Source organism: Hyaena hyaena, unplaced genomic scaffold (genome assembly GCF_003009895.1).
Source record: "Hyaena hyaena isolate Hyena2069 unplaced genomic scaffold, ASM300989v1 scaffold_407, whole genome shotgun sequence".
NCBI lineage: Eukaryota > Metazoa > Chordata > Mammalia > Carnivora > Hyaenidae > Hyaena > Hyaena hyaena.
This window is the reverse complement of record NW_024081037.1, coordinates 642,551-665,128: the sequence shown is the minus strand read 5'-3', so window position 1 is coordinate 665,128 and position 22,578 is coordinate 642,551. Positions and strand designations below refer to the sequence as shown.

At 36.6% G+C, this 22,578-nt stretch overlaps 1 protein-coding gene across 2 annotated transcripts in view; it reads right to left on the bottom strand.

Annotated features, from left to right (window-relative positions):
- Window positions 1-3,013: 3,013 nt before the first annotated feature.
- The window catches only part of TOMM70 (translocase of outer mitochondrial membrane 70), a 37,559-nt gene continuing 17,994 nt past the window's right edge, over window positions 3,014-22,578 (bottom strand). Inside the window, exons 4-12 of one of the 2 annotated variants that reach the window (XM_039251964.1) lie at window positions 21,919-22,028; window positions 18,612-18,760; window positions 16,882-17,089; window positions 14,665-14,799; window positions 13,586-13,693; window positions 12,564-12,680; window positions 8,868-8,965; window positions 7,955-8,077; window positions 3,014-5,080 (exon numbers count right to left, since the gene is read on the bottom strand). In XM_039251964.1, coding sequence (XP_039107895.1) covers window positions 4,927-5,080; window positions 7,955-8,077; window positions 8,868-8,965; window positions 12,564-12,680; window positions 13,586-13,693; window positions 14,665-14,799; window positions 16,882-17,089; window positions 18,612-18,760; window positions 21,919-22,028 — 1,202 coding nt within the window. In that variant the 3' untranslated portion in view covers window positions 3,014-4,926. The remainder of the gene's footprint in view (window positions 5,081-7,954; window positions 8,078-8,867; window positions 8,966-12,563; window positions 12,681-13,585; window positions 13,694-14,664; window positions 14,800-16,881; window positions 17,090-18,611; window positions 18,761-21,918; window positions 22,029-22,578) is intronic. The other variant, XM_039251965.1, reaches the window with a different exon arrangement.

Sequence of the window (22,578 nt, the reverse complement as noted above, 5' to 3'; positions counted from 1 at the left end):
CATAGAGGTGCTGTATCTTTTCAAAGTACTGTTTTCCTATTTGGTAAGTAGCCTATAGTGGAATTACTGATCATATGGGAATTCTGATTTTTTGAGGAACCTCCATACTGTTTTCCACAACAGCTACTCCAATTTGCATTCCCACCAACAGGCAGAACAGTTCCTTTTTCTCCATATTCTTTTCAATCAACACTTATTTCATCTTTTTGATTTGAACCATTCATTGTGGTTTTGATTTGCATTTCCCTGATAAGTGATGTTGAGTATCTTTTCATGTGTCAGTTGGCCATCTGTATGTCTTCTTTGGAAAAATGTCTATTCCGGTGCTTTGCTCATTTTTTAAATGGATTATTTGTTTTGGGGGATTTGAGTTATAGAAGTTCTTTATATAGTTTTTACATTAACCCTTTACTGGATATATCTTTTGTGAGTTTCTCCTCCCATTCAGTAGGTTCCATACTTTTTGTTGACGGTTTGCTTCACTGAGCAAAAGCTTTTTATTTTGATGTGGTCTTAGTGGTTTAATTTTGCTTTTGTTTTCCTTAACGAGGAGATCTAGAAAAATGTTGTGATAGCTGTCTAAGAAATTACTGCCTACGTTTTCTTTTGTAGGTTTTATGGTTTCAGGTCTCTTTAATCCATTTGGAGTTTATTTTTGTGTATGACATTAGAAAGTGGTCCAGTTCTTCCAGCACCATTTATTGAAGAGGCTGTCATTTCCCTTTTGTATGTTCTTGCTTCCTTTGTCATAGACTGAGCATAGAAGTATGGTTTTATTTCTGGGAATGTGTATTCTGTTCCACTGATCTATGTGCCTTTTTTGTTCTAGTACCATACTGTTTTGATTACTACAATTGTATAGTGTGATTTGTAATCTGGGATTGTGATACACCTTCAGCTTTGTTCTTCTCAAGATTGCGTTGGCTATTTGGAGTCTTTTTGGGTTCTACACAAATTTTAGAATTATTTTTCTAGTTCAGTGGAAAATGCTGACAGGCACTGCATTTAATCTATAGATGGCTCTGGATACTATGCACATTTTAACAAGATTGGTTCTTTCATTCCACGACCATGGTATCTTTTTATTCCATTTTCAGTTTCCTTCATCATGGCTTTTGAGTTTTCAGAGTACATCTCTCTTACCTCCTTGGTTAAGGTTAATCCTAAAGTTTATTATTTTTGATGCAATTGTAAATGAGATTTTCTTAATTTTCCTTTCTGCTACATTATTTATAGAAATGTAACAAATATATGTTACATAATCTGTTACATAATGTTGATTTTCTATTTTACAACTTTACCAAATTCATTTATTAGTACTAGTTTTTTGGTGGAGTCTTTAGGGTTTTCTGTATATAGTATTGTGCCAGCCACAAAAAGTGAAAGTTTTACTTCCTTCCAATTTGGTGGTCTTTTCTTTGGTTGTCTAATTGCTATGGCTACAACTCCAGTAATGTGCTGAATAAAAGTGTTGAGTGGATATCTTTGTCTGGTTTCTGATCTTAGAAGTAAAGCTTTCAGTTCTTCACCATTGAGTATATGGCTATAGTATAGGTTTTTTCATACGTAGTTTTTTAGTATGTTGAAGTGTGTTTCCTCTAAACCTACTTTGTTTTTGTCATGAAGGAATGTACTTGTCATGTGCTTTTTCTGCATCCATTGACATGATCGCATCTTTTATTAATATATAGTACATTGATTTGCAAATTTTGAATCTCCATGGATTAAATCCTACTTGACTGGGCTAAATGAATTTTTTAATGCATGATTTAGTGTGTTAATATATTGAGGAATTTTGCATCTATATTTGTCAGAGATTGGTAGTCAATTTTTGTCTCATACCTGAAGGAGCAGCCTCTTGGTCTGGTTGAGTGTACAGTGCTGTAACCAAGCTGCAACAAAGTAGTGATGTAAAACAACAGAAACATACTGTCTTAGAGTACTGGAAATCAGAAGTCTGAAATCTGTTTCACTGGACTGAACTCCCATGTTGGCAGGGCCAACCTCTCCTCTTAAGGCAGAATATATTTCTTGCTTTTCTAGTTTCTGCTGGCTGCCAGCATTCCCTGGCTTGTGGCCACATCACTCCACTCTCTTCCTGTGGCTACACGATCTTCTCTTCTGTAATTTCCCTCTTAGAAACACACTTGAGATTATATTTGGGGCTCACTCAGATAGATAACCTAGCATAATCCTCCCATGTCAAGATCATTAACTGAATCACATCTATCAAGTTCATTTTTGCTATATAAATTAATATTCACAGGTTCCACAGATCAAGATGTGGGTCTCTTTTAGAGGATCACTATTATTCAATCACAGTGTGTTAGAACTTGATCTGTTTTCAAGCCTTGTCACTTTATTCACAAAGCAGTTTTACATAGGACTGAGGTTAGGATTAATTATTACTCCACCCCCCCTTCTATGTTATTTTCTTATATATACAAATAGCAAGAAGTCTGTGTACCCAGAACAGTCTTAAGTAATTATTACTTTTATACTCAGAAGTTTCCTGGTTTGGTTAAATCTTATGTTCCTCCTGTTTATAAACAGCCTTGAGATCCCAGAGACCTGAAAGTTCTACTGGAACTGTTTTGAAGCCAAAGCTTCTTACGGTGTTTTGGAATGTATTCCCTATTTATATCTCAGTTACTAGACAGATAACATCAGGCATCCTTTCTACAAACTGTGACCAAAACTCAGTGAAACCAGTTTGAAGATCATGTTAGACACAAGGCTCAGGTCTCGTTGGCAGACTTCGAGGCTGCCATGCAAGCATGGGTAAGAGCAGGTATAGGTAGAATGTAGGAAACTGGCTCTGGTAGCCCCTCTTAGAACTTTATTTCTCCAGCAGGAAGGACAGATGGTCTCAGGAAACTCCACAGTTCACACCAAAATTTTAATTTGATTCATATACTAATGAGACCTATTTTCGGTTAGTTTAAGCCCGGTTTTACTCAATACTATGATAGATGAATAAAGTACCTATCTGTTTATTTCAAGGACAGGTAGGAAAGCTTAAATGTAATATTTATTTGGTGAATTTACATGTGAGGTCATTTACAAAAGAAAAGATACAGACAAATGCAGCTTTCAGTGCAGTTTCAAATTTTTCAGAACAAGCAATAGTCCATGAGGATTTGGAATGATAGTATTGAATGGCACATGCTTCAGTTTCCTTCGTGTCTTTTTCTACCCAACCCCAAAGGGCAGGAAGGGAGAAGAGTAGAAGAAAATACCAGTGTTAATATAAATATAGCCATGCAAATAAAAACCTTAAGTCTGAGGTTATTCAAAGATGTAGAACATTTCTGTATTCAGGGATCATGATAGTTGGTACATAGTTTAAGAACTAAAATGCAGAGCTCTCAAGCTTTCCATTATCCAGGCCATCTTAAATTATGTTAAACTGTCCCCACTAGAGGCCTCCTCAGTATCTTCCAGACTCTGACTTTGGAAGGGGTCATTTCTCATAGTTTCTAAAAGGGAACTTGTAGACAAAATCTTTTTGACTTCATTAGGATAAAGCACCCTCTTACAGAGGGATACAATGTTCCTTTACTCCCAAAAATGTAAACTAATTAGAATTCATTTCCAGAAGTGTAACCAAAGGTTTGCTTGCTCTTTTACTCAGACTTAAATAAACCTCTCCAACCCCAAATATCTCAAAACAGGACACCTTAAGAACACAACCTCTCTCCCACCAGAAAAATTCAGCATATAAACAAAAGGATGGTCTATGAAAGTGACAACTGGAAAACAAAATCAACAAAAAAGTGATTTCTAAGTAAAAAGGTGAAGTAAAGATAAAAAAAATCTGCCAGTATCCCTAGTAAAGACCTGGGCATGGGCAGTCAGGCCCTAGAGGCCAAGGTTACCTCCAAACTTAAAAGCATTTCACATTTCCTCAGCACTTCTGAAAATACTGGTTAAAATTCTTTAAGCACACATAGCCAGAGGTAAAGCATTAAACTTTTCCCCTCAGGAAATACTATGGTTCTGATTCCAAGACATATCCTTTTGGAACCTTTAGCCACATTTCTTCACTACAAATTTTAAGCTAATTAAACACTCCCATGTATCACACTTCATCTTTATACACAAAACCAACCTGAATTTTCTTTCAAAAATACACTATTAAGTAGAGTACCTAACACAGAAAATAGCCACAGGCAATTAAAACCCATTTCATCTTACCTCTTGCCTGGTTCATTCTCCCATTAATTTTCAGTCTTCCAACATATATACAAGAATATTTGCTTCTGTATGATTTACCGCATGAAAGCCAGTTGCTGCAGACTTTAAGAACAATGTACATTATCCATTGGAGTTGAGTGGGGTCAAAAGGCTTAAGCTGCCACCAAAGCTAACAATTCCACAGAATCAGAAGGATTGTGCATGCTGACAGTGGTGTAGAGGGTCTCAATTTTGCTGCCTTCAAAAGAAAATCCTCATTTAAGCTTTGTTTCCTTAAAAAAATAAACTAAAAGGGATTAATTGAATCAAAGAAACCTGTTTTACAGCACTTACTACATGAATTTAAAAACCAACATGCTGCAAAATACTCATATCACACACACACAAACAGAATCATTCAGAACATAACCCCCCCTAAAAAAAAAAAAAAAAGCCAAATCAACAAATCAAAGTTTTTATTTGCATGGCTAATTATCATCTGTACTCTTTGCAGTTTTTATATCCCTTTAACAAGTTCTAAACTTTTGCACAGGGAATAAAAGCTGCAACACTGCAAACTTCCTTCAACATCCACTCCCACAACACCTAAACATGAAACCTGTAATGAAGGACAACAGCACAAACAGATACTAAGTTCCACCATTCAACACAGTTCATGACAGTGTCTTTAGGGTTCAGTTGAAAAGGGAGTAAACTTCTAAAAACAGGGTCATTCTCCTTCCCCCTATTTTATAATGTTGGTGGTTTTAATCCATATTTCTTTGCAACTTCTGTCTGGGCATGGGCAGCATCACAGAGTGAGTACAGATGAGCCATCTCCATTTCCGATTTGGCCAGGTTAATAGCTTTGTTGAACATGTCAATGGCTTTCTCCATGTTTCCTCTAAAAGAACAAAATTTTGGATGTGAAACATTTAACAGAAATTTTACAGTATACAGTGAAGTTTCTGACCACTAAGATTCAACTATGATTCTAATAAATTCTTTGCTTCTTTATAAGAAACAAAATAGTGCCTAGCACAAAGAAAGCACTCAATGAATGTTAGCTACTATTATAAATACTATGTACTTTACATTATACCTCTGTAGTCTTTGTTTACAGATAAGAACAGTGAGACTAGAAAAATTATTCAAAATAATAATCCTCTGGCTCCTAAGTTCATTGTGTGTATGTACTAAATCATAAGGCTCCTTGAGAAAGCAGTGACATGGGGCACCTAGGTGGCTCAGTCAGTTGAGTGTCCGACTTCAGGTCATGATCTCGCAGTTCCTGAGTTCGAGCCCCACATGGGGCTTGCTGCTGTCAGCCTGTCAGCACTGAGCCTGCTTTGGATCCTCGATCTTCCTCACCCTGCCCCTCCCTGCCAAAAATCAACTAAAATAGACTAAAAAAAAGAAAAGACAGCAGAGAACATTAATGGTATCCAGGGGCCATACCTTCACATGTGTGTGAACTCACCTTTCCCCTTATCTCCTACCACCACATTCCCACCCTGTGCCCCTCCCCTCTAGTCACAGGTTCCCTTAGTCCCCTGGCTGTGCTCCTACCTACACATAATGCTCAGATTATTTATGGCATTTCTGCCTGACTCTAATCAAATCCTCGCCATTCTAAGGCCCAGTTCAAGTACAATATCCTCATAAATAATATTTTCCCCTTCCCTTCCCAGTGTTCCCATAGATACACTGTCATTCTGTGCAAGTCAGATGAATGTTATTTGTTTACATCAAGTCTCACTGCATCCTTAACTACCTCTTAGTTACCAGAAGCTAGGACAATGCCTGGTAATTAGTATGTTTAATGAGTAAATGAATATGCTTGGTCAAAAAAATATAATTTACCTCTTGAAGTCTAGATGTGTCTAGGCTTTAGATACTTGCCAAAAACCAAGAGCTGTTTTAAGCTTCTTAACCATGTATATTTGCACACATGCTTGTAAGCTTACCATATTTATAAAGTCCCTATTTTATATATGTAGTTAAACACTAAGGAATACAATGAACCTTTGGGGTAACCGTATTTGACCTCCTACTACTATATACTACCATATATGGCTACACTTTTTTTTAAAAAAATAAGTTCAGGTTTGGATATTAGGCAGTAGATTAGCTTAATCTTAGGATAATAAGCAATTTCATTCATTCATTTATTTATATGTAAGGCAGATTTAGAATCGATTTTTTTAAAGTACAATTAACACATGAACAAAATCTGTCAAAATGTATAAATTGGGGGTCCTTAACCCAGGCTCCATGAATAACTAATTTTAGAGAGTGTATAAGCAGGGGAGAGAGGCAGAGCGAGAGAGAAAAGGGGAGGGGGGGGAGAGAGAGAATTTTAAGCAGGGTCCATGCTCAGTGTGTAGCCCAACAACCTGAGCTCGATTCCAGAACCCTGGGATCATGACCTGAGCCAGTATCAAGAGTCGGAGGCTCGACTGACTGAGTCACCCAGGTGCCCCACTACGTATAACTTTATAGCTTTGCTCAAAAAAGATGAATCAGTACCCCATCCTATTCTAGTGCGAGAGTATTCTATTCATGTTAACAAACTGGCAAATAAAGAATATTTACATGTAGGGGCACAGAGATGGCTCAGTCGGTTACGCGTCCGACTTCAGCTCAGGTCATGATCTCGTGGTTTGAGCCCAGCATCAGGTTCTGTGCCGGCAGCTCAGAGCCTGGAGCCTGTTTCAGATTCTGTGTCTCCCTCTCTCTCTGCCCCTCCCCCACTCATGGTCTGTCTCAAATAAACTATAAAAAAAAAATATTTACATGTAACTGTCAGTACAGAAAGTTCAAAAGAACCACAGATTTCATCAGCCTGTATATATATTGTGCCCACTCAGGAGCAGAGAGGACCCAAGAGGAGCTGAATGACAGGGAATTACGGCAATTCCTACTGATTCAAAAATCAGTTACTTTGGCATCAGTAAAATACAGGTTCACATACTGTTTCTACTACTGGATCACCAAGCAACCTTGCCAATTTGGGCATCAGTTTCTATAATCTTCTGTTAAACTGAAGATCATATAATTTTTGTCTTTATAAGGACTGGGGTAAAGATCATTTGAAATAAAATTAAACACCCAAAGTTCAGTACCTGGCCTATAGTAGATTAACTCAAAAGGACAGCAAAGCTAGTAGTAAGATGGTATACTACACTAAATTCTATGGCATAAACAGTTGTTGTCTGTTAATGGTGGCTCTCAAATGCAACTCTGGATAAACATTTTAGCAAAACCAGAAGTTACGAGCAGTAAGAGTGGCAAATTATCTTATCCAGCTCCCTGGTTTTTAAGAACACTCATGGGCTCAGGGATGATGTTGCAACTTGCCCTGTTACTTGGCTGTTTGCTTCTTTGTAGGAGGATCTAGATGAGGATCTAGATCTTCCTGTACGGTGGCAGCAATTCTTACACAGTACTGCACTGCACTGCCTAAGCATGTTGCAGGTGTTTTTTCCCTCCAACAGAAATAGGTGAAGAGGAAAGAACATATAACAGGCATTAAAGAAAAGACAAACTTTCCTTCCTAATGGTATGCTTGACTTAAACAATTTTTTAAACTGTGACTTTTAAATTGAAAAAGCAATGAAACAAGGCAAATCAAAGCTTTTACAGGAAGCTTGCTTCAAAAGGCACGACATATTAAGACTTAATTTAATAGATACTGACAATAACATATTTGTAATGAGAAGAATGAAAAGATAATTATGGAGCTGCCTTAAATTTTCTAACAGACTATAGGAGTTACCTTTGCACTTCAATAGTTCCCATGGTTTCATATGCAAAATCACATTTATTGTCAATTTCAATAGCCTTGCTGATGAGCTCCAAACCTCTATCCAGATCTTGCTTCCACTGGAGCTGAAGTAAACTGCAAATTCAACAAAGCAGTCAGATGGGACGATGGCATAATATCAACAGGAATAAGTACATGACTCAATTTCTGACCTCAATGATTTACAAGGAAAACCAATCCTCAATTTTATACTGGTTTTATAGTCCAAATTCCTTATTATGAAAAAAGTGTCCATGTATAGGAGGATTAGGAGGAACTTGACGGAGGAACAAGGGGGAGAAGAAGGGCGGAAATGGTGGGGGAAAGGGAGAGAGGCAAACCATGAGAGACTCTTGAATGCTGACAAAAACTGAGGACTGATGGATGTGGGGGGGAGGGGGGATGGGCACAGAGGAGGACACTTATGGGGATGAGCACTGAGTGTTATGTGGAAACTAATTTGACAATAAACTACTTGTAAAAAAAAGAAAAAGAAAAAAGTGTCCAAAGGTCTAGGCTCTATTACTCCCTTACCTTGCATGGCTTAATATTTTACTTTGTATAATTTCAGTTTTTTTCTTAATGATAATTGAAGTACACAAGGTCTGGAAAAATTTACTTTGATACAGATAATATTTGACAGGATGTTCAGAACTGAAATCTTTATACTAGAGTGAAAACAGTACATTTATTAATTGCTGTATAAGAATGAAATACAAGTAAAGTTTCAAAAATTAATGAAGCATCCACAGCATTAAGAAATTTTTTTTGTCAGTTAATTCATTGATACTCTCTATCACAGTCCCCCCCACCTCCTTTCTTAAGGACTAGAAGAACTCCACCTTATTACTATTACAGAAACAAAGAGAACCCCAAATATACATACCCTTTATGAACATATGTTGTGGCATTATCTGGTTCCAAATCAATACATTTATCATACATATCATCAGCTTTACCAAACTGTTGTTGATCTGTTAATGCCTACATGAGGAGATACTTCAGTTATATTAAGGTAACTGTCAACCTATATAATTAATAGTATATTGTTTACTAATTATTAAAATTTACTTAATTTACCCATTCATTACCAAATTGTGTTTGGGGGATATAAACTTATTTAAAATTGTTACATCTTAATATTTTTTTAAGAAGCATTATTGTAAGTATGAAATATTAAAATAGTTTTCTTTCTTTTTGGAAAATAATTAGTGATATTACAATAGCAGAGTTTCTGGTACATTGTAGAGAAAATCCCACTCTTGGTGCCAAGTTTGTTTTTTTAATGTTTATTTATTTATTTTTGGGAGAGAGCAGGGAAGGAGCAGAGAGAGAAGGAGACAGAGAAATCCCAAGCAGGCTCCATACTCAGCACAGAGTCCGACACTGGTCTTTATCTCCTGAACTTTGAGATCATGACCTGAGCTGAGATCAAAAGTCAGGTGCTCAATCGACTGAGCCACCCAGGCACCCTCATGAGGGACTTACTTTAAAGACAATACTCATTTGGAAGAATAAATTCAGTTAGTTGTTAACTGTTACTAGAGTCATTCCTTAAAAATGATTGTTAAGAGAAAAAAAAACAGCTACAGTTAACTATTTTATGGCAAATTCCATGGCAGAAATGGAATGGTTATATGGGTACCAGTTCACACTAAAACTATGAGAGCTGGCTAGCATCTCAGCTCAAGCTTCAGAGTTTAAAAACTTAACACTATGTAACTATATCTGTGTATAAAGTAATATATGTATTATATGTGAAGCAGAAATCAAAAGAGGGTCAAAGGATACATATTTTAGTGCAAACAGACTAGTAATGTTAGTGTTGATAAGATAGGCGTGGTAAGCCACAGCTGTTCTGAAGGGAGAATAGAGACAGGGCAACGTGCAATTAGGAAAGCTCTGAAGACTTGTACCCAGTATCAGTTTCCTTTAAAGCTATGCAGTGGCCTTTGCTCTTTTAGCTGCTTATAGGAATCCGTGTTTAAAAAACAAAACAAAACAAAAAAAACCTTCTGAATTTCATTTCAATGATGAGGATGGTACTGTCATCTTCTGGTTTGTTCCTAATCAAACATAAGGCATAAACCCAAGTGTACCTATTCAATAAAAATGTTATACAATTATAATGCGTGTTTGTCGTATTTTGACATATACATTTTATAAAATTTTATATTGCACATACTTTCACAATTAAATAGTGTGTAATTAGCAACCACTTTTATCATCATCCTGTCTAGAAATTCTAATAGATAAGATCATTTTAAAGTCAATTCATTTTATTAAAAATTTTTTTTGGGGCGCCTGGGTGGCTTAGTTGGTTGAGCGTCCGACTTTCGCTTGGGTCATGATCTCGCGGCTCGTGGGTTCGAGCCCCGCGTCGGGCTCTGTGCTGGCTGCCGGCTCGGAGCCTGGGGCCTATTTCAGAGTCTGTCACTCCCTCTCTCTCTGACCCTCCCCTGCTCATGCTGTCTCTCTCTCTCTCTCTCTCTCCTACAAATAAATAAAATAAAAATATTGAAAAAAAAAAAATTTTTTTTTTACTGTTTTTATTTACTTTTGGACGCCTGGGTGGCTCAGTCGGTTGAACTGTTTTTATTTATTTTTGTGAAAGAGTGAGAGAATGAGCGAGTGCTAGTGGGGGAGGGGTAGAGGAGGGGAGGGAGGGAGGGAGGGAAAGAATTCCAAGCAGGCTCTGTGCCAGACGCAGCACAGAGCCTGATGCAGGGTTCAGACCCACCAACCACGAGATCCTGACATAAGCCGAAACCAAAAGTCGGTTCCTCAACCAAGCCACCCAGGCACCCCTACTCAATTTATGTTTTATTTTCTTAAAATGTTTACTTTTTGGAGAGAGAGAGAGGGCACAATCAAGGGAGGAAGGGGGAAAGAGAGAGGGAGATAGAATCTCAAGCATGCTCTGCTCTGTCAGCACAGAACCTGAAGTGGGGCTCAAACTCACAAACCCTGACCTGGGCTGAGGTCAAGAGTCTGACACTTAACTGAGACACCCTGGTGCCCCTCAAACTCAAAGAATTTCTGGGTTGTACTTCATACCCTGAATCTCAATTCCTAACAATGCAGTGATATTACAACAGATCTAACTCAACTCAACCTTGTCATAATCTCACTTAAAAAAAAATTATGCCCTGTGGAACTTATAACTTGACTAAAGATGGCATGGAAGAAAATAAAAACAAAAACAACCTTCAGAAAGCTTTGGAGGTAGGTATCTACCATAGATGGTAATTTTTTTTTAATGTTTATTTTTGAAAGAGAAAGAGTGCATAAGTGAGCAGAGGAGGAACAGTGAGAAAGAAAGAATCTCAAGCAGGCTCACAGTTGAGACATGGGGATTTGACATGGGGCTGAAATCTCACAACAGCGAGATCATGACAAGCTGAAATCCATAGTCAGACACTCAGCAGAATGAGCCACCCAGGTGCCCCCACAGATGGTCATTTTTAAATGTTTCCTGTTTCTGTGATGTTTGGGGCAGGGGGAAAACATTTATTTGGGATAAAAAAGAGTAAGAGAAGATATTATAAAGTGTATTGAGATGTCTGGTTTATGAATAAACCAAAAGCAAATTTCAACTTAAAGACTAAGAGAGAAAACCACCGTTCCGAGATCATTTAGTTGCAGGAAAAAGTCTTACTGTGGCTGTAATGTAACCATTTTCATTTAAATGGATGGCTGAAAATTAATAAGTTCTCAAAGACTTCAGACTACAATTGAAAAGTGAAAATAATTCAAATGTACATTCTGCTTTCCATACTTTCAATCCTAAAGCAAGGAAAGTCCAGGATTTGGCAAACCAGAGAGAAATTAAAATCCGCTGTTACCGCCTATCTAATCATTTAAAAGAACAGTAATCAAATAGGAAGAAAAACCTTTCCTTGGACATTCTTCTCACCAACTGCACAGGGTAAATTTTCCTCAAGTAATTAATTTTGTGAATCCAATCCAAGAACCCTTGAGGGAAATGCTCTACTTAAGATTCCCTCTGTTTTGAGTTTAGGGCCAGGGTTTTCAAACTGTATGAACACAGGAGCCACTCCTGAGGTGATTCAAGACCATTTTGAGGCAAGGAAAATCAAAATAGGAAAAAAGCCATTTGTATTCACAGAAGCTGAGACCAGGGAAGCACACTTCTGTGATTCCATATGAATTTCAGCAAATGAATGCAGTTCTTCCAAAGGACTGGTAATTGGGGGTACCTGGCTGGCTCAGTCAGTGCAACATGCAACTCTTCATCTAGGGGTTCTGAGTTCAAGCCCCACATTGGGTGCAGAGATTACTTAAAACTAAAATTTTAAGGGGGTCTGGGTGGCTCAGTAGGGTAACTGTCCAACTTCGGCTCAAGTCATTATCTCATGGTTCAAGCCCTGCATCAAGCTCTGGGCTGACAGCTCAGAGCCTAGAGCCTGCTTTGGATTATGTGTCTCCCTCTCTCTCTGCTCCTACCCTGCTCGCGCTCTGTCTCTGTCTCTCTCAAAATAAACATTAAAAAAATAAAATCTGTAAAGAAAAAAAAAAAAAAAGGACTACCAATTGAAAAAGTAGGAAAAATCACATTTACCTGAGCATACAGTGCATAGCCTTCAGCACACCTTGGGAATTTCTTTATAACTTCTTCAAAACCTTTCATAGCTGCTTGGATTTGTGAAGAATTGTTTCCCGTATATGCCTGGCGATACTGTTTAAAAAAATCAAAACAGGCCTGCCAAATCAAGAACTCAAAAACTCATGGAATTTAACATATTACAAAAGTCACACAAAATCACATAATGATTTCTAGAAAAGCAGGTGATTTGCTAACCTAATTTGCTGCATCTAAAAGAGTTCCAAGGAAATATCTCTAGATACATCTCCATTTGCTATGTACATCTATGACTTCATTGCCATTATACAATTTCAAGATGTTCAATAGTCTAGAAGACATACTAACTTGTAAGTCAACTTTGCATATAAATGGGGCCTTTCAGAAGTCCAACACGCTACCCACTGCGTAAATGGGGGCTTTTAAATATAATTTATTATCACTTTACTACAGATGTTATAAAGCTTCATCTAGTAACATTTTTCATCCACAATATAAATGGCTTGTGATCCAATTTCTTTCTCTAAAAGGAAAATTCTTTTAGGACTCAGACTATAGGGTTAACTGGAAGTACCTCATTTCACTAGAAACAGACTTCTTTTACTTGATTTTTAGCTTTGTGTTTCTGATTATTAACAACTTTACAAAGACGAGATGCGAGACCAGTTATGTGGTATGACTGAAGAGAGTATTTCCTCAAAATGCTTTTGTTTTTTGTGCTAGTTTATGGTAGAAAAGTAAGAACAGTGCTGTTTAGGGGAGCATGAAATTAGGGACAAATATCTATCAAGATGAACTCAAATAAAACATCGAGAAATACAGGAGCAAAATCTCAACTAGCACCTAAACTTCCATTTCCCTAAACTAACAGGTTTTTCCCTTGTAGTCTTCCTTTGGCAGAAAAACGGATGATGATTTTGTAGACAATGAGATACTTATTTTTGTTAACAATGGGAAGTAAAAATGATGTTTAGGAAAATACAAAAGTAAGCAGAACCCACCAATGCAAAACACTTCTGAGCTTGTGCCAGGGCTGACTCAGGTCTTAATCTAATACATTCATCAAAATCTGCCACTGCTTCTTCAACTTGATCAAGCAATATTTTCAGCTAAGGAAAAAAAAACCAGTGTCTATACAGTGTCTCTTATCACAATCTAGCATAATGCTAAGCATGTAATAGTTATTCGATACAAAATACTTTCTAGAAACCATTAACTAGAAAATCCTATCATTTAAAGGAAAGATTCTAAAAACTAGTGTCCAGTTTTTTCAAAAGCATATTAAACCCACCATTTTTGTACTGCAACTTTAAAGCAAGAAACCTGTTCTCCTAGAAAATGAAAATACCTCAACTTTCAAATTTCAAAGCATATCTTTGAATTATCTTTCAAGTTAATCTTATGACACTACCAGTAAGGATCAAAATGTCAAGAATTTTAATAGATTATTTTAACAACCTTCAGATAGAAATATTAAGTAAAATTCTCCATTAGAAAGAACATCAGCTTCTCTGTTAACATATGGATAGCCTATACATTCCACCCTAATGCAATCCAAGAAGCCATCCATTTTAAATGGGTTAAAATATGTTTTCCCCAGATGAGGCTGAAATTGGAAACAATTTCCTTCACTATGTATTTTTACTAAAAAACAAATATCTGTGTCATATATAAACTCCATTCAGCAGAGATTTTTTTTTTGGTACTATTTGGATGGTTTAGGATGCTATTTCCTTACAGCAAGAAGCCCACAGAAATCATCCTGTTGATTCTAGTGTTAACTCAAAAGGTTCAATAAATGCTTTTAATGTTTTACTCACTGAAAACCTATGAGCCAGAAACACCTGGAAAGCAAACTTGAACTGACAAGCCAATATCTGTAGGCTTCTGTTTCAATTCTTATAAGCAAATACCAAAATTCAAAGGACAAATATTCAAGACAGGACTACATAAACATCCACCCAAACTGTGAAATACTGTGATACTTTGTTCACAGCTATCAAAGTGACACAAGAAAATTTTTGACAAAACTGGTAACATATTCCTCAATGCAAAGGTCAGAACTCGGTAAGAAATGTACCTGTCCTCGGTGGTGATACACATCTGCATTCTGAGGATCAATGTCAGCAGCCATGTTAAAATCCTGAGTAGACAGCAAAGGCTGCTGCTGTTGCATGTACATGCTGCCTCTTTTGATGAGAGCATTTGCACGAAGCTACATAACCAAAACGAGAAAAGATTCATCGTTACTATTTATTCCAATTTAGTTTTTCTAAAATAATGGTTTTATTCAAGTATAACTCACACAACATAAAGCCCATACTTTAAAAGTATAGAAGTCTTTTTTTGAGAGAGAGAACACCACATTTTGACATTTTGAGTAGATTTCTGTACAGGGCATATGATAAGCATCATTACTACGTGTCATTAAAACAAAAGTCATGGTCATGAAAGCAAGAAATAGGTTTCTTCTCCAAAAAATTTTTTTGAGGCAAAAGTACATGTAAATTTTCTTTCAATGAAACAAGCAAGAATGCCCCCACAATTTTAACAAAAATAGAACATATTTGTAACCACTAGGAAATAAAAATAAAGATATTATTAGCTATCTTCAGTTTGAAAATTTCATTTTAAAAGGAACTTTCTTTTTTTACATATAATTTATTGTCAAATTTGCTAACATACAGTGTATAGAGTGTGTTCTTCGTTTCTGGGGTAGATTCCCATGGTTCATCGCTTATATAGAACACCCAATGCTCATCCCAACAAGTGTCCTCCTCGATGCCCATCACCCATTTTCCCCTCTCCCCAACCCTCCTATTCACCCTCAGTTTGTTTTCTGTATTTAAGAATCTCTTATGGTTTGCCTCCCTCCTTCTCTGTTTGTAACTACTTTTCCCCCTTCAGTTCCTCCATGGTCTCCTGTTAAGTTTCTCAAGATCCACATAGGAGTGAAAGCATGATATCTGTCCTTCTCTGACTTATTTCACTCAGCATAGTACCTTCTAGTTCCGTCCATGTTGCTGCAAATGGCATGATTTTATTCTTTCTCATTGCCAAGTAGCCCACTGGATATATATACCACATCTCCTTTATCCATTCATCAGTGGATGGACATTTAGGCTCTTTCCATAATTTGGCTATTGTTGAAAGCATTGCTATAAACATTGGGGTATATATACGTGCCCCTATGAATCATCACTCCTGTATCCGTTGGGTAAATGCCTAGCAGTGCTATTGCTGGGTCATAGGGTAGTTCAGTTCCATTTTTAATTTTTAAAAGGAACTTTTAATAATACTTAGTTGTAATTACTTTTTTTTATGTTTTATTTATTTCTGAGAGAGAGAGACAGCGTGAACAGGGGAGGGTCAGAGAGAGAGAGACACAGAATCTGAAACAGGCACCAGGCTCTGAGCTAGTGTCCACCGCACAGAGCCCGACGCAGGGCTCAAACCCACGAACCATGAGATCATGACCTGAGCCAAAGTCGGACACTTAACCGACTGATCCACTCAGGTGCCCAATTACTTCTGTTTATAAGAAGTTAAGATAGTTTGTTAAAAACTCAGTCCTTGAAAATAATGTTTATATTCCACAAGATACATGAATTAATTACTTGGGGGCGAAAAAAGCCAGAATTCACTAATTCACTGAGCAAAGAGGCCAAACAAAAGTAACAAACTAGTAAAGAATTTTAGTTAATTGGTAGCTAAGCTTTGTCTTGTTAACACTGAGTAGAAGACTCATACAATTCCACAGGTCCCCCTAAATCTTAATTATGAAAATAATTAGGTACACATACGAACACTTGGAAGTAAAAAGCTATTCCAGCTACACAACTACAAAAACTTTTGCTTTATTTCAGTGTATATCTATATCATATTTTTAGAACCTATTTTTTAATTCATGTAACAAAAATCTTTCAGATTAAATGTTTTTATTTTATTAAATGCATTTTATAATCTTGTATTCCCTATTTACAGTATTACCTATAGCACTGCTGTATCACCCTTACCCCATCCAAATATAGTCTAATACAGTAAACAATGGCTATAAGGCGAGGCTCAAATTACCAGATGCCATAGAAAAAAGAAAAGAAATTCCTTTCCTAGAGATAAATGTCACTCATATTTATGTTTCAGTTTCACTATATCAACTCAATCACCATAGGTGTAGTTCCTTCCAAAATAAAAGTAGCCTTTTAGAGAATGGCAACTGAAATTGAAAAATTTGGGAAAACCTATAAAAGTCCCATTTTTAATCAATTTTTACACACACACACATTTTTAACTGTACCTTCACATTAGCTTCTTTCAAACTGATGACCTTATCTAAATCTGGTTTGGCTGCATTGGCATTGCCGATAAGCAGGTAGAAGGTGGCTCGTAGTAATAATGCTTCTGCCATGTATTTGCCTTGAGCATCTATTTCTTTTGAGCATTCGCTTATGATTTTATCATAATTTTCTTCTTCCATATACTGTTTGGCCCTTAAATATCCAGAACTGAAAATAAAAATGAACATAGGAAATTATTTACTAAGAAAGGATCAAACGCTGAAACTTGCAACATTTAGTATACTAGAGTTAAGCCAACTGTATGGGACTGGAATGGGGGGGGTGTGGTGGGGGAGGGATAACCAGTTAGGATTCCTGATGAGCGGACTGGGATTTTTCTCGATGTCTTAGAGACTAAAAAAAGGTAAACACAGCGTCAAGATCAGAAACTGAGGCTTAGTGCCCATGGTTCAACATTTACATATGTTAAAGGATGAGCTAATGACTGATTTGCATCTTGGACAAGGATCCAGTCTTATTCACCTTCTCACCGATGGCATACTGATGTCACTCAACAGTTATTTTATGCCTAACAGAAAGAAGGGAGAAATAGGAGTATAGATCACAGAAGCCAAGGGAAGAGATTTGGCCCGATCTATGCTTGGTAGGGAACACTATGGCTATGTTACAGAAAATGCACTGTAAAGGAGCAAAACTGGAGGCAGAGAATTATCTGAAGGGCTCTCATCCAGAAGCTGTGTTGTTTCTTCTAAAAAGAAACACACACACAACACACAGTAGGTCGAAATACCAAAGAAACAAATTTAAAGGAAGAATTTTTAAAAGGTCTTCCAAATATAAGGGCCTATAAGTTAAAATACATTTTCTCATTTCATTGGTTATATATCCTAAGTAAAGAAATCTGGCAAGTAACTTAAGTTATATCAGTCAAAATCTTATAACTCTGCTAACTTATCCTATAATTACATGGTAATATTCCCTGCATTCAACTTCACTGTAATTTTTGTAGCAAGGACTATTCCCTAACCTGAAGAGGAAATTATTGGCATGGTCTTCAACATTTTCTTCTCCACTACCATTTTCTGAGAAGACTGTGTATCAACTAACTAAAATGTGAATATCTTAAACAATTACACATGGTATCCTCCCTTAAAAGGTGGCCAACACTGGCTGAAAAATTAGGCAGATACAAATCAAAAGCAATGTTTCCTCAAACTTTCCAAATTGTCATAGATGCAAAATCATGCTCTGCTACCAGAACAATATTCCCTTTTCTTCCCAACTCATTAAAAAATGTCATGTTGGTAATAATATTTTACCTTCTCTTAGAAAGGAGAGCTAACCTTAACAGCAAAACACAATACTGATAAATACAAATGGATGAGCAGACTAGGTGACTTCTATACACACATGACTTGATCCTCAGTTGTAAACAAAGCATCTTGTACTTTGGTTTCAGTTCTCTACAGGAACAGATAGACACAAGAAGCCCAAAGAATGGCTAGGCAAGCAGAAAAAACTTGGAAGAAAGTCAGTCTTTGGTGCATCCTAAGCATCTCACAGTTTATAAATTATAAACTTCCCTGCACTAAAACATCTGTATTGTTGAGCTACCTGATAATTTTCAAATTAGTGCCACTATTCAAATACAGTCAGCCCCTCGACTCACTGTGAATCCTCTTGAGAGTATCATGTGGTAGTACGTAGATACTATAGTTGATAAACTTACTTTTCTTTAACTTCTGAAGCCTCTCCTTCCTTGTCTTTATCTTCATCAGACTTCTCTCCTTTAAGCATGGGCTGAGAAATTATATCATCCGTGAAAGAACTGAAGTAAGATTTGATAAACTGTGGAGATGGCATAAGAGGTTCACGATTCTGAAATTCAATCACATTTAAATATTTCAAAATGAGAAAACACCAACCAAAGAAGCAGGTACATTTATTTGTACAATACTGAGAATGACTGCTGTAAAAACTAGGATCTCATTCTCTCAAATAAGTGAAGATTATTAGGCTGCAAACCACAGGACAAGAGACAGTGGAACTGGTAAAGCTACTCATCCCAGTTGTTCAAAGCAGGTTTTAAATGACATTGCTCCTCTCCAAAGAAGTAAAATATCAAGATCTCCTAGGAGTACACACTGAAAGTTAAAGAAGTGAAATCTCGAACACAGGAGGCAATTAACTGCCAAGTTAAAAATTATCTCCTGGGGCACCTGGCTGGCTCATTTGGCAGAGTATGCAACTCTTGGGGATGGTAAGTTTGAGCCCCACTTTGGGTATAGAGAATACTTAAAAATACATTTTTTTAATGTAATAAATAAATAAAAAGAAAAATTATCTCCTTCTGGTCTCTGTCCTAGATCAGCATCTTACCACTCAAGACATATTACACAGGTGCTATAATGTTAAGTCCATTTACCATGGGCTTTCATCTGACCTCTAGCGGTACTGCATCTGAAAATCCCCATTACAGTAGATGCCACTTATGTCTGAATGAAATCACATTTCTTGTTTCAATTACTACTTTTTGGCATGGCAATGTGAGTCATAATTATAGAAGTATTTCCTTTTAGTCCAATTAGGATAAAATTTTCAAAAGGGTAGAGGGAATAACATAGACATAGGACCCTTCTCATATATTTTGGATTCTTTATCTTGAAAATTCAACCCAAAGATTTTTAATTTTTTAAATTTTTTTCTGATTCTTTAAAAAAATTTTAATAGTTTATTGTCAAATTGGTTTCCATATAACACCCAGTGCTCATCCCCACAGTGCCCTCCTCCATGCCCATCACCTGCCTTCCGCTCTCCCCCACCCCCATCAGCCCTCAGTTTGTTCTCAGCATTCAAGAGTCTCTCATGGTTTGCCTCCCTAACCCAAAGATTTTTAAATTGAAATGTGGTATTTTAAATTGTATGCATAATAAATACCATTTCTGTTATTTTGGTAGATTAAACGTCTTTGTATTTGAAGGAGGACAAAAAGGAATTTAGCTCCTTTTTTAAAGTTTATTTATTTTGAGAGAATGAGCGAGTGAGAGAGGAGGAGAAAGAAAGCAAGCACAAACAGGGGAGGGCAGAGAGAGAGGGAGAGAGAGAATCCTAAGCAGGCTCAATCTCACTAACCATGAGATCATGACCTGAACTGAAAGCCATGAGTCAGAGGCTTAACCTACTGAGCCACCTGGGGGCCCCGAGGGAATCTGGCTTTGTAAATAAATAGTCTAATCTAGGATAGATGAGATTGGGAAAGAAGAAGGAAATCTTAAGGAAAACCCCCATTTTTGTGGGAGAAATTCAATGTCTTAATTTAGGATTATACAAGTTAATATTTTAAATCAAATGGGCCACCCATCAAATGACAAGCATGCTTAACTTCAGTATTTCACTATAGACTACATAGGAAGATATACAGTGGCAATCATTTGCCACTTTATAAAGAGCAGTTGCTGAGTAAATCATTAATGTCTTTTGGTTTACTATTTCAGCTTGGCAAAGGTTCCTCCCCTGCCTTCCACACAGACTTACACATTTAAAATAAAAACAATACAAGTAATGGATTTAAGTGACAAAGGAACAAGATACAAGTCCCAGCTGTGTCACTTATTAGCCATGTGACTCTGCACATGTCACTTTCAGTTTTCTCATCTCTAAAATGGCAACAAATATACTTGCCTTATTTTTCTTACGGGGCTGTTGTAGAATAAAAACAATAACATGAAAAGTATTTTGTGATTTACAAAGGTGGCCTATGAACATATTAGAAAATACAAGTGGAGAGACGCCTGGCTGTCTCAGTTGCAACAGTGTACGACTCTTGATCTTGCGATTGTGTGTTTGAGCCCCATATTGGGTGTAAAGATTACTTAAATAAATAAAAACTTAAAAGAAAATATAAAGGATAACTGATTTGGAACCTATGTAAATGTGGGTTATCTTATATTTTCTGAGCACCCTGAAGACCAACCAGTATAATCACTCAACAATAACATTATATAAATAGACACAAGGAAATTAGGCTCCTTCAAAGTTGTGAGACTATTAAATGATATTTTACAGTGTTGTGAGGATTACCAGTTCTAGGAAATGCTCAAAGGAAAAAAAGCAGTTTGAAGACACTGTGAACAAGTACAGCTATATTCCTCTTGAAGATTCACAACATATCCTAGCACATTAAAGTCCTGCAGTGAAGAAACCCATTTTATTGTTTAACTCAGCTAATATTCAGGAGTGAAAAATTAAAAAAAAAAATACACAGCTTATTAAAATCAATTTAAGGGAAATATTATTCTTAAAGAAAAAAGGAACTGCCCTGATTATTACTGAAGTTTCACAGAAAATCACAATGACATTTAGTGATGCCTGTGGTAATCCCATGACACTACGTCTATCCCTCATGACACTTCCCCATATCATGCCTTTTGTACTTATTAATGGTTTCTCTCACTAAACTGTAATGCTGCAAGGGCATTTTATTTTACAAATAAAATGGCCACAATGGAATTTTGTTCAAAAACTTCTTGAATTAAATCATCTGTTACAGACTGCCCCAAACCAATGCCAATTTATACAGTATACCTTTAAAAACTAATGATATAGACAGGGGCTAGCAAATTGTTTGTCAAAAAGACCAAGTAATAAGTATTTTAGGCCTTACCAGCCATACAGTCTCTGTCACAACCACTACACTCTGCTGTTTTAGCTCAAAAGCAGCCAAAACAATGGCTAAGTGCTGTGTTCCAATAAAATAATATTTATACAAACAGGTGGCAGACTGGATGTGGCCCATAGGCTTTGTTTGGCAATCTCTAATACAGAGTTCTTTCAGTATTCTCCAGATACAATACTGGATATACATTACATTCTTATTTTAAAAAGATAAGCCACAAAAGCCCAATATTACAGGAACAGAAGTGTAACACAGATCTAATTTCAGTTGCTACCATTCCCATCATGCCCAAGTTTAAGCAGTGTAAATTAAAATGACTCTTCACAATGTATATTTCCTCTATTAACTAACTTACATTTACCTTATATTTTTCTTTGGCTTTCTCTTTTCCAAGAAGTTTAAGAACTTTATCAGCTAACAGCATGCTTTGTTGATTTTGGAACCCTTCTAGTATACACACAGCAGTGACATCTAGAGATGATGGAAAAAACAAAAGTATGAAATTACTGCAAAGATTATTAGCAGCATCAGAGATGGGCACTATATTACCACAGAAAGACAAACCAAACTGATAGCCTGATGTAGCCATCAATTTCATTTCCAATAATTTGCTTCTCAACACTTTAGTTTTATATACTCTATAACTCAAACTCAAAGCTCAGAAGTTCATTCCACTTTTCTGGTTTTTCACTTTCCTTACCTGTGAAATCCAAGGGACTATCCTGTATGGTTTGTTATGTTTCTTACCACCCTCACATTCTACACAGTAAATAAACAATCCAGGAAAATTCCCTTCTGGCCAGCACCTAAAGGCCAAATCAGTGTAATGTAGTTTTCTCATGTCTGATTCTTTCTATAGGTCTCACAAGTTATTCCTTGTGTCCAAAGCCATCTTGCCATGGAGCTCTCAATTAAATCTGCTTCAAAATACCATTTTTATCTGGTTATGCAACAGCTCAAGACAAAGTGGTTTGAAACGTAAAAGATCAGTGGTTCCTGAACCTCTCAACCTTTCAGACTA